This window comes from Rana temporaria, chromosome 1 (genome assembly GCF_905171775.1).
Source record: "Rana temporaria chromosome 1, aRanTem1.1, whole genome shotgun sequence".
In the NCBI taxonomy this organism is placed as follows: domain Eukaryota; kingdom Metazoa; phylum Chordata; class Amphibia; order Anura; family Ranidae; genus Rana; species Rana temporaria.
In genome coordinates, this window is record NC_053489.1 from 36,902,302 (window position 1) to 36,915,036 (window position 12,735).

Sequence of the window (12,735 nt, forward strand, 5' to 3'; positions counted from 1 at the left end):
TCACGGTCCTGGCTTACCTGGACGACCTCTTGGTTGTAGACCACTCGTCTCCTGGCCTGGAACGAGCAGTGGCCCTCACGGTTCAGTACCTCGAGAGGTTCGGCTGGGTCCTAAATCGAGACAAGTCAGCATTCCTGCCCACAAGGCAGCTGGAATATCTCGGCATGAGATTGGATACAGAACAACAAAAGGTGTTCCTACCCCTATTAAAGGTCAAGGCCATCAAGGAGCCAATACAATTAGTTCTAAGAAAGAAAAGGCCAACTGTTCGCCTATGTATGCGACTACTAGGCAAGATGGTGGCCACATTCGAGGCGGTTCCGTACGCTCAGAGCCACACTCGCATCCTGCAGGCAGCCATCCTGTCAGCATGGAGCAAGAGGCCTCAGGCCTTAGAAATTCCTTTGCCACTCTCACTAAGAGTGTGGCAAAGTCTATCTTGGTGGTTAAACCCTCAGAATCTCCTGAAGGGAAAGACTTTCAGTCCTGTGACCTGGAAGATAGTAACCACAGACGCCAGCCTGATGGGCTGGGGAGCAATTTTGGATGGTTGCACTCGCCAGGGCACTTGGGCAGCGGCAGAAAAGCAGTTGCCCATCAATATCTTGGAGCTCAGAGCTGCTCGACTAGCCCTCAGGGCTTGGACGTCCAAACTACAGGGGTTCCCGGTGAGAATACAATCGGACAATGCCACGGCGGTGGCATATATAAATCACCAAGGGGGAACCAAGAGTCAAGCCGCTCAGAAAGAAGTGAGCTTGATTTTCTTGTGGGCAGAAGCCCATGTGCCCTGCATATCGGCTATATTCTATATCCAGACTCTGTTGCCGGGGGAGTGGTCTCTGCATCCACAGGTCTTTCAGACACTCTGCCAGAAATGGGGAGTGCCGGACGTGGATATCATGGCATCGAGACTGAACATGAAGCTAGACAGGTTCATGTCCCGCACAAGGGATCCCAGGGCCTGCGGAACCGATGCGTTAGTTTGCCCTTGGCATCAGTTCAAACTTCTTTATGCATTTCCCCCGCTCCAGTTACTACCCCGCCTGCTGCGCAGGATCAGGGTGGAGCACATACCAGTTATCCTGGTAGCTCCAGCATGGCCCAGAAGGGCATGGTATTCACTAATCCTGAAGATGGTAGTGGGAGACCCTTGGACTCTTCCTCTACGGCCAGACCTGCTATCGCAAGGTCTGATCCTCCACCCTGCCTTACGGCATCTAAATTTGACGGCCTGGAAGCTGAATCCCTGATTCTCAGGGGTAGAGGTCTGTCTCAGAAAGTAATCTCTACCCTAATCAGAGCCAGGAAACCGGTCTCTAGGGTGATTTATTACAGGGTCTGGAAGGCCTATGTAGGCTGGTGTGAGTCCAAGCGATGGCTTTCTCGCAAATTTACCATCGATAGAGTATTAAGTTTTCTCCAGCTAGGAGTGGATAAAGGACTGGCATTAAGCACAATCAAGGGACAGATTTCAGCTTTGTCAGTGTGGTTTCAGCGGCCGCTGGCCACCCACTCGCTAGTTAAGACCTTCATTCAAGGGGTCTTACGTATTAATCCTCCAGTTAAATCCCCACTTTGTCCGTGGGATTTAAATCTTGTTCTGTCAAGTTTACAGAAACAACCTTTTGAGCCGTTGGCTGAAATTCCTTTGGTTTTACTGACAAGGAAGTTGGTGTTTCTGGTCGCCATAGTGTCCGCCAGAAGAGTATCAGAGTTGGCAGCCTTATCTTGCAAGGAGCCATATCTTATTCTACACAAGGACAGGGTGGTTCTCCGCCCTCATCCTTCCTTCCTGCCGAAGGTTATATCCAGTTTTCATCTAAACCAGGATTTGGTATTACCATCCTTCTTTCCTAAACCTACTTCCAAAAAGGAAGGGTTGCTGCATACCTTGGATATTGTCAGGGCCATGAAGGCCTATCTTAAAGCTACAGAGAAGATCCGGAAAACAGATGTGTTGTTCATTGTACCGGATGGGCCCAAAAAGGGGCAGGCAGCTGCAAAATCCACCATCTCGAGGTGGATTAAACAGTTAATCACTCAGGCCTACGGCTTGAAGGGGTTGCCTCCTCCGTTATCATTAAAGGCTCATTCTACTAGGGCCATGGGCGCCTCCTGGGCAGCACACCACCAGATCTCTGTGGCTCAAGTTTGCAAGGCGGCAACCTGGTCTTCTGTCCACACGTTTACAAAGTTCTACCAGTTGGACGTAAGAAGAAATACTGATACAGCCTTTGGGCAGGCAGTGCTGCAGGCTGCAGTTTGAGACCCTCGGATTCCGGGGGCTCCCTTTTGAGTAAAATTTAAAATTATTTTTTTCTCAACTAAGTTGGATTTATTATGATTTAAGTATATCTCTAAATTAAATCCTTTTGTCTTGGGAAGATGTCTCCCTCCCCTCATTGTAAGCATTGCTTTGGGACATCCCACATAGTAATGAATATGCCGCTCTGTGTCCCGTGATGTACGAGAAAGAAAAAGGGATTTTTAATACAGCTTACCTGTAAAATCCTTTTCTTGGAGTACATCACGGGACACAGAGCTCCCACCCCTCCTATGGGGACCATTTTGGGAGGCATACTGCTTGCTACAAAACTGAGGTACTCCTCCTATGGGAGGGGGTTATATAGGGAGGGGCACTTCCTGTTTGAGATTGCCAGTGTCCATCACCTGAAGGTACTCCATATAACCCACATAGTAATGAATATGCCGCTCTGGGTCCCGTGATGTACTCCAAGAAAAGGATTTTACAGGTAAGCTGTATTAAAAATCCCTTTATTTGCCACAATTACAATGATTGTCACAGTCTTCTGGGTCCTGTTACACGCGTCTCCCTTTATGCATAGTGAAAACAGGGGGTAGCCATCTCGTCGCAGGTGCCATTCACAGTACGCTTTGTATTTTTGATTTACATTTTTTCCCAGTAAATGCATGCAGTGCTCTGATTAGACAAGTTGGTAAATTGTGACGTCACTGCACCAACACTCCTCTTCTTCCAAACAGAGCATGCATTGCATTCACTAAAAAAAAATTACAAGGCACTTTTGTGAGTGGCGGCAGCGCCACATGAGCGATTCCCTGTGTTCACTGTGCCACTTAGCATGGGACCTGGAAGATGACAGCAGCCGCTGTGGTAGCCGTGCCCACTACTGATTCTCCAATTCCACAGCGGGTTTAAAATGGGTGGTATACCTACATTATTCCAAGCTGGTACACTGTAACTATGCAATATAAACATACCTGGAGTTTCACTTTAATACACAGAAGTTTTAGAGCAAGATACCTTTTTGGTCTAAACAAAATATTAGCAAAGACTACACATTCCTTTTAAACTGTGCCTTGCACTCCACAGCCATCAGTGTGTTTTATGAAGAGTTGGTGATGTGGGTTTTATGCGTGTTGTTGTGCTAAATATTCCACAGTGACTAATGCGGGTTGCTCGTTTCGAGAGGCTCGGGTTTCGGAGTTTCGGGCGATGCCAGCAGTCGCAGCCAACATCTCGCTGGAGTCGGTATTCGGAGTGACATCAACTTTCCGCACATATTTAATTAAAAGTAAAATCCTTAGCGCCCGATTCCAGGTTTCAGATTAAATTCCTCAAATGAAAATTAATTGTAATAGCTTGAGTTTCTACGGGACCACATTACCTAATCTGTGACCAGGTTATGCCCAGTAAATTATACTCGGAGGGGTCATTTGTAGGTTCCCGGCGTTGGTAAATAAAAGATGAGGGCTTTCTGCATCTCATTTGTTATCATTTCCACCAACTGTGTAGAACGTCTGTGTGTCTGTTCAGGAATCTCCATGCCGCTCTTTCTAGTGGCCTCCATTCCCCTGATTTCAGCTGATGAGGAACACGGACTAAGTACTCTGGGCCAGATTCACAAAAGGGATACGCCGTCGTATCTCTGTTTCTATCTATGCGACTGATTCATAGAATCAGTTACGCATAGATATCCCTAAGATCCGACAGGTGTAATTGTTTTACACTGTCGGATCTTAGGATGCAGTACCGCGGCCGCCGCTGGGGGGAGTTTGCGTCGTAAACCAGCGTCGGGTATGCAAATTAGGAGTTACGGCGGATCCACAACGGATTTTCGCGTTCGCTATGTCGCCGTTAGTCTAGTTTCCCGTCGCAAAGTTAGTCGTCGTTTTAGGTGCCCTAACTTTAGTCAGCAAACGTATTGCTGTCTAAAGTATGGCCGTCGTTCCCGCGTCGAAATTTAAAAATGAACGTCGTTTGCGTAAGCCGTCCGGGAATACGGAATTACGCTACGCGCGTCGCCGTTCGAAAAAATTACGTCACGGCGCGCAAAGCACAACGGGAATTGCGCAACTGAGCATGCGCAATAGGTCCGGCGCGGGAGCGCGCCTAATTTAAATGGCACACGCCCATTTGAATTGGCCCGCCTTGCGCCGGAGGCCGCCGGCGTAGTTTTCATCGCAAGTGCTCTGTGAATCAGGCACTTGCGATGAAAACTTGCGGCGGTGTAACGTATCTACGATACATTACGTCGCCGCTCCCCTACGTGAATCTGGCCCTATGTCACTAGGAATGTCAGTTCTTTTACTATGAAGAAAATAATGAAATACATGTTGAAGTGTTTTTTTTTTTTTTGTTAAAATAAACATAACCTATACTTACCTGCTCTGTGTGATGGTTTTGCACGGAGCAGCCTCCTTTTCTCGGGGTCCCCGCTGGCGCTCCCAGCCTCTTCCCCTTTCTGAGTGCCCCCAGAAGCTATTTGCATTAGGGGCACTCTTGCGCACTTACTCCAGAGCTGGCCCTGTATGGCCATAAGACATACAAATCATGGCTCTGCCCCGCCCCCTGCTCCCTCCTCAATGGCTGTGATTGACATCGGCAGGAGCCAATGCTGCTAATGAGAAGGGAGAGCTGAGGCTCTCGTGCACAATGGTAGATCAAAATCTGGCTTGGGTAAGTATTAGGTTACTTTCATACTGTAGCCGCGTTTGACGGTAAAGTGGTGCTTGTTTAGCGGCAATTTATTGTCATTTTAGGTGCCCTTTTAATCCCCGCTGGTGGCCGACGAAAGGGTTAAAACCGCCCTTGTTGCGGCGCTTTCCGAAGTCCTGCCTATTCATTCCAATGGGCAAGGGCTGTGTAGGAGTGCTGTATACAGCGCTCCTACACCGCCCCAAAGATGCTGCTTGCAGGACTTTTTTTCCCGTCCCGCAAGCCCAGTGTGAAAGCATGGGAGGCAGTTTCCAGGCACTTTACAGGCGCTATTTTTTAGTGCTAAAGCGCCTGAAAATAGCCTTAGTGGGGGCTGCACATTGAGGGTATTTTAGAACGCATGATGATTAAAAAAAAAAGTCTACCTTTACAAGCACTTTGACGTCAACTGATTTGTTTCATTCCATTTAAAATAATCCTAAGTGAATGACATTTAGTTTGCTGAGTCACTGTGTATCTTAAACGGTTGTCTTTTTGCTTTTATTTTGATAAAATGCTTGTTTTCACCTTTTCTTTATCCTTTGTTGCATCTCAGTGCTGCTGATCTCCTTTAGATACTTTTCAGTCACTTTCTCTCTACATGCACTCCAGTGATGGCTGCATGTCCTGCCTCAGGGTGGCTTATCTCAGGATGACAACAGTGAACAATGTCTGCATAGAATCCCACGTGAAAGGGTGACAACACAGGAGCTCTATTGGAAGACATTGTTGTCACCTTATAACAAGGAGTACCTGATCAAGGTCCTCTATGATGGGATAAGGCCTGTCAATGATTGCTGCAGATTTAAAAATGTTTAAAATGACTTATGAAATGACATTAACGTGTTTTGGATTGAGATTTTAGTGATTGGGATTTCATATACTTTGAGTGTGGTGAAAAAAAATAAAAAGGATTACAATTTTCACAGAACACTCTACGTATTACTCTACTCTGATCTGTATTTGGTTCTTAAAGCCGCATTAAACCAAAAAGCAAACATAGTTTTATTGCAGCTTACCAACTTTTTTTTAGGCCTTCTTCTATTTTCATCTGGTGATCCAGCCAGCAAGGCTGTTGTTTTTCACAAGCACAAACTCTCCAGCAGAATGTATCCACTTATATGGAAGAGACAAACCATTTAACACTGGCAGGGGTTATTCAAATGATCAGCTTTGATTTATTCATGTAAAACCTTTATCCCCAAAGGAAAAATAAAAGTGATTGCTGGAGCTTATTATAAAGTTTGAGCTACGACTACAGTCAGGGCTGTTTGAAGGAATTTGGGGGCCCCAACCAATTTGGGGCCCCAACCACCCCCCCCCCCCCCGCATGCAAAGCCTACGTAAACGATACACAATTTTTTTTTCTATTCTTACCTCTTGTTCTTCCCTGTAGGCTACCGCTGTAGCCTGGCCGAGCGCCTCTTCCCCAGTCCCCTATCAGATAGTGCCGGGTACCGCGCGTGGTACAGGAGATTCAGTTTCCTGTCTTCCCGGCCGGACTGAAAGGAAGTGAGCACTCAGTGTGCACTTCCTGTCATTCCGGCCAGGAACAGGAAACTGAATCTCCTGTACCACGTGCGGTACCCGGTCAGACTGACAGGACTCTAGGTGGAAGGAAGAGGAGCTTGGCCACGCTACAGCCTGGGAAGGGGAAGTTGGGGGGCCCAGGCCAGCTTGGGGCCCCAAGCAATTGTTTGTTTTGCCTGTCCTCTAGCGACGGGCCTGACTACAGTTAACACTCCCCTCCCCCCAGACTGACAATGCTGCTGTCTGCTGTCCCTCCTGTTCTTATTCCTCCAAAGTTGTGTCTCACTAATACTGGAAGGGTGTTACTGGTCAGATCCCCAGGTGAAAACCGAGGGAAGAAGCCAAAGAAGAGAAAACTAATGCAGACCCCACATCTAAGCTGCGGTTCAAAATAAAATTTGGTTTTGGGTTAATTGCTTCTTTTTTTTTTGACAACTCAGGAGTCTGACTTTGAACAAAGTTATTGTTAATGTTCAGTGAGCTGTGACGGAGGTGATGCATGGTCGGTATGAATAATAAAGATATATTTTTTCACTTTTACAGGACAAGTACCTTCACACCAACTGCTTGGCAGCTCTGGCCAACATGTCTGCTCAGTTCCGCTCCCTCCACCAGTATGCTGCGCAGAGGATCATCAGGTAACTGAAAGAGACAGTAAATCATTTGAAGCGGGGTTATTAACCCCTCTCCGCCCACCCTTGACATCCCTGTAACTGGGCTATTACGCCAGGGGGCGGGAAGATCTGCCTGATCATGTGACCACAGTGATTTCATGGTCGCATGATCTGAAGTCCATACCACTGGTTTCCAATCATTGGTGCAGATGGAGAGCTGTTCAGTAAACTTGCTTTCGGCACAGAAACGTCTATTGCCCATAGACACAAATGTGCGGCATATGGGCATTAAAGCACACCCTCTTTTCCACCACACAGAGGTTAAAGGGGTTGTAAAGGTTTTTTTAATTTTCTAAATAGGTTCCTTTAAGCTAGTGCATTGTTGGTTTACTTATCCTTTCCTTTGATTTCCCTTCTAAATGTTTTTTTTTTCTTTGTTCGAATTTCTCACTTCCTGTTTCTCCTCTGTAAACTTACCCCCATCATTCGAGTCGTTCTGGCTGGGGGTTAGTCAGCCAGAACAGCTTACTGAGGAGGAACAGGAAGTAAACAATTTTAAATGTTTTTTTTCTTTGTTTGTTTTTTTGTCTGAATTTCTCACTTCCTGTTCCTCCTCCGTAAGCTGTAAGCTCGGATGATGGGGGCAAGCTTACTGAGGAACAGGAAGTTAGAAATTCATACAAAGAAAAAAAAAAATTACAAGGGAAATCGAAGGAAAATATAAGTGAACCAACAATGCTCTAGCTTAAAGGAACCTATTTAGAGAATAAAAAACAAACCTTTACAACCCCTCAAAAGAAAAGTTTCACTGGACACTCATTTGCCCACAGCCACCAGACAGGCTTGAATATTATTGGTGTCTGTGAGGGAAGCAACTTCAGTTCTTAGAACACAATCATTTATCACATCTTTACTGTTTACAAATGTTGCTTTGCCTGTCATGTGATGTTGCCATGCCTGCCATACCATTATGGAAGGATTCAATAAGATTTGTAGCTGCTTCGCTATTTTTATTTTGCACGTCATAATTTAAAGGTGTTGTAAAGGATTTTTTTTTTCCTAAATAGCTTCCTTTACCTTTGTGCAGTCCTCATTCACTTACCTCATCCTTCCATTTTGCTTTTAAATGTCCTTATTTCTTCTGAGAAATCCTCACTTCCTGTTTTTCTGTCTGTAACTCCACACCGTAATGCTAGGCTTTCTCCTTGGTGTGGAGAAAGCCTCGTGAGGGGGGAGGGGGCGCGCAGGAGTGTCAGGACGCCCACTAACACACAGCTCCTTTCTCTATCTGCAAAGTAGAGAGTGTCCTGACTTGCCTGCTCGTCCCCTCCCCCCTCAAGAGGCTTTCTCCACACCAGGGAGAAAGCCTCGCATTACTGTGTGGAGTTACAGACAGAAGAACAGGAAGTGAGGATTTCTCAGAAGAAATAAGGACATTTAAAAGCAAAATGGAAGGATGAGGTAAGTGAAGGAGGACTGCACTAAGGTAAGGGAAGCTATTTAGGGGGGAAAAAAATCCTTTACAACCCCTTTAAGAGCAACTCCACTTGTGTTGAGAAAAAAACTCCTCTGGGTGATCAATGAACATTGTAAGGATTCTTAACAATTTTATTGCAGAGTCCCCACCTTTCTCCGCTCTGAAGAAGTTAATGTGCGTCTCAATATGTTTTTTGGTACTGATTCTGAATGGGAGGGTCTGGTTCTTTATTATCCACATTCATTCTGTGTTCCGATGAGAAAAGTTGCAGAGTCTGCATCCCTTTAGAATTATTTAAAAATGAATTCTAGTTAGGGCTTAGAATGCTTTGCTTTTTCAGGATGTATACAGCTCTTTTTTTTTTCTGCCAGTAGCGGTGAGTTTCTACACGCTTCATCAGGAGTCTCTAAAGTTGCAGTACGAGAACCGCATCGTATATTTTACAAACCTTCACAGGCAGAAGAAAATAAAACGGTTTTATAAACAAATTAATAACATTTGCCTTTTTGTAAACGGCTTAATATGATTCAGAACATCAGAAAAGTACTAAGTAAAAAAAAAGGAAAGAATTTCCAAATAAACTTAAACCATTACTTAAAGTCAAGCAAAAATAGTCTGTGCCTCCCCTATCGCAGTCTCTTTTATATATCAGAGCCCCCATCAGAATCCCCCCTTACATTAGAGCCCCCTATTATATCATAGTTCCTACCCCCTTACATCAGGGCCGCCATCAGAATCCCCCCTTACATTAGAGCCCCCTATTATATCATAGTTCCCACCCCCTTACATCAGGGCCCCCATCAGAATCCCTCCTTACAATATGATGTGAATATATAAAAACTGTGTTTAAAGGAGAAGTCCAGCCTGAGGTTTTTAGGCTGGGCTTCTCCTCTGGATCATCAAAGTGCAATTCGTTTTGCACTTCTGTGACCCATTTTCAGCGGAGAGCGATCTGAAGTCCGCTCTCCGCTAATGTAACTGCCATCAGATGAGGTACCACGTCATTCTGACTTCCAAGTCTGCATCCGCCAGCTGCCTTGATTTATGGCAGTCTCAGTGTCTCAGCGAGCCGCTCAGATGGCTGCTCCCCGCCCCTCCACAGCTCAGAGCTTTAATGAGCATGGAGAAGTAGAGCAGAAGCGATGGTGACTGTGTAAGGAGTGAGAACCGAGCCATCGGCGGGGGGTTCGGTAGCTCGGTCCTCAGTGCAGAGATACCGGGGGACAGATGCAGCATCAGTCTGATGCTGCATCCACCGAGGCAAGTATGACCAGCAAAAAAACAAACAAACCCAAGCTTCTCTTTTAATGCAAAAAAATAAATAAATACCAAATACCAAATTTGAACAACTGCATTTAAGAATCATGAAAAATAAAAATACTCAATATCATGAAACTAATATTGTTGCGTTGTGTATACCCCATCAGAATCCCCCCTTGGATAATGGCCCCATCAGAATCCCCCCTCGGATAATGGCCCCATCAGAATCCCCCCTCGGATAATGGCCCCATCAGAATCCCCCCTCGGATAATGGCCCCATCAGAATCCCCCCTCGGATAATGGCCCCATCAGAATCCCCCCTCGGATAATGGCCCCATCAGAACCCCCCCTCGGATAATGGCCCCATCAGAATCCCCCCTCGGATAATGGCCCCATCAGAATCCCCCCTCGGATAATGGCCCCATCAGAATCCCCCCACGGATAATGGCCCCATCAGAATCCCCCCACGGATAATGGCCCCATCAGAATCCCCCCACGGATAATGGCCCCATCAGAATCCCCCCTCGGATAATGGCCCCATCAGAATCCCCCCACGGATAATGGCCCCATCAGAATCCCCCCTCGGATAATGGCCCCATCAGAATCTCCCCTCGGATAATGGCCTCATCAGAATCCCCCCTCGGATAATGGCCCCATCAGAATCCCCCCTCGGATAATGGCCCCATCAGAATCCCCCCTTATATTAGGGCCTCTTTAGAATCCCAGCTTACATCAGAGTTCCCATCACAGTTCTAGCGGTTGTAGCAATCAATGATAGTTGCAATGACAGCACAGCAGGAGGGGGAACCTGTGCTGCGGGAGACTTGGAAAGGTAAATTGGGGTAGACGGGAACCTCTGCTGACCTGACTTGAGATTTTATTGAGAGCAAAGTGGGCCTATAATGAAGATACACCACTAGATAGAATCTCTTGTTGAAGCAAGCCATAGTTTGGAGACCCCTGCTCTCGATGAACGGCCACATGGTATGCTCAGTTGAATTTGGTACAGGTATCTCTTGTGTTTGGCTTTTCATGCTTAAACTGGAAAGGCAAAGAAAGGGGATTGTAAGGCCATGACGCTATCCTGTTATGGAAATCGACTAAAGCGCTTTTATACTCGCTTAAAACCTAGGTCTAAGGATCTGGTGAGTTGTAGCTTGAGAGGGGGTCGTGACATAGAGACACCAAAGAGCACTGTTTGATAAAGCCCTTTTTGTCTGCATGAAGTGTTTGGAGCACGTCAAATGAGAATCTCAAGCGCACATATTAAAGCGGAGCTCCAGTCGTATTTTGGTTTATTAAAAGCCAGCCGCTACAAAAAGTGTAGTGGCTGACTTTTAATAAACGCACACCCACCTGTCCTACGATATAGCGATGTGATCACCCGAGCATCCCCTTTTCATGGCCTTTCAGCTGTGGGCATCCGGCTATGACAGATTGCGGCTAAACAGCTGGGTGCGCTTGCCCGAGGCACGCTGCGCATTGTGATGCATCCCAGAAAACTGCATGGAGGGGGGGGGGGGGGAGAACTTCCGGTCGGATCACCTAGGGCAGTGGTCATCTACCCTGTCCTCAGGGCTCACTAACAGGCCAGGTTTGCAAGATAACTGCAATACGCCAGGTGATATCATTTGCTGCTCAATGATTGCAGTAGTCTAGTCTGCATCTCCCCAAGGTAATACATAAAACCTGGCCTGTTAGTGGGCCCTGAGGACAGGGTTGATGACCACTGGCCTTGGCGATCCGAGTGAAAGTTGGAGCAGGTACTTGTCAAAACCAGGTACCCCCCCCCACCCCACCCCAAAAAAGTGCTATTTGTAGAAGCACCTTCCAAACAAATGAGTGAGGAGGAAAATGAGAGCTTTGGTAGAATAAGGATTTTCGAAGAATAGGGACTTTGTTTAGTGTCACTTTAAGCTCAGGCAACCATGTTAATACTACCGGATTTTTTTCTTTTTCAGTCTAAGCCTTACAATATGGCTTGAGAGAGGATGGAAGTAGGAATGGCGCTGGTAGGAGTAGTGATAGTGCGTTTTTCAATATTAAGTACAGGCGCCTGTAACACAATTTATCACATCAGCACTGCATTTTAAAAGCCAGCGCCATTCCTACTTCCATCCTCTCTCAAATCATTATCTCACCTAGGTGAAATAAATCAGGTAGGGGTATCTGCTTAAATTAATTAATTAAGGCCATAAAAACGCTATACTCGCTCACAGGCAATATTTGGTCCTATTGCGTGGATTCATTTTTCACTTTCTTACAAGATGGCTGCCTCCTGTGCATGCCTTGTTGGTACTCTCACACCCCACCACATTCCTCAGGTTAGAAAACACTTTAAATCTTTAAGGTTTGCTTTTACAGTGTTTACTTGAACTTCCAGTGACTCTCGTTAGAGAGCATATAATAGGAGAGTGGAGTTCAATGGGATTTATAGTGTTTAAAGGAGCTGGGATGTGTGTTTGTATAGGAAAATACTGAATTTTATGCTCTATAAGATGATTTGCAGGGACTGTGTTTTTTTCTGCTTAGTTGTGGGAAATGTAGGGAGGCAAGAGCTGGGCCATCTTCTTTTTTTATGTGGAAGAGCTGCTTATGGGTTAAACAGTGTATTAGGTCCCAAAGATCTCTGGGATTTCATCAAACTAAAAAAAAAAAAAAAAATATATATATATATATATATATATATATATAATCGCTTGAAGCAGACCAATCTGGCGGTGTTCATTTAAAGGAGCGTATTATTATTATTATTATTTAACCACTTAAGCCCCGGACCTTTAGGCAGCTAAATGCCCAGGCCAGGTTTTGCGATTCGGCACTGCGTTGCTTTAACAGACAATTGCACGGTCGTGCGACGTGGCTCCCAAACAAAATTGGCGTCCTTTTTTAAT

The 12,735-nt window shown here is 45.9% G+C and overlaps 1 protein-coding gene across 2 annotated transcripts in view; it reads left to right on the forward strand.

Moving 5' to 3' along the window:
• The window catches only part of DYM (dymeclin), a 546,263-nt gene that overhangs the window by 255,533 nt on the left and 277,995 nt on the right, over positions 1 to 12,735 (forward strand). For both annotated transcript variants that reach the window (XM_040336503.1, XM_040336511.1), the window contains exon 13: positions 7,034 to 7,128. In XM_040336503.1, the coding sequence (XP_040192437.1) occupies positions 7,034 to 7,128 (95 nt within the window). The remainder of the gene's footprint in view (positions 1 to 7,033; positions 7,129 to 12,735) is intronic.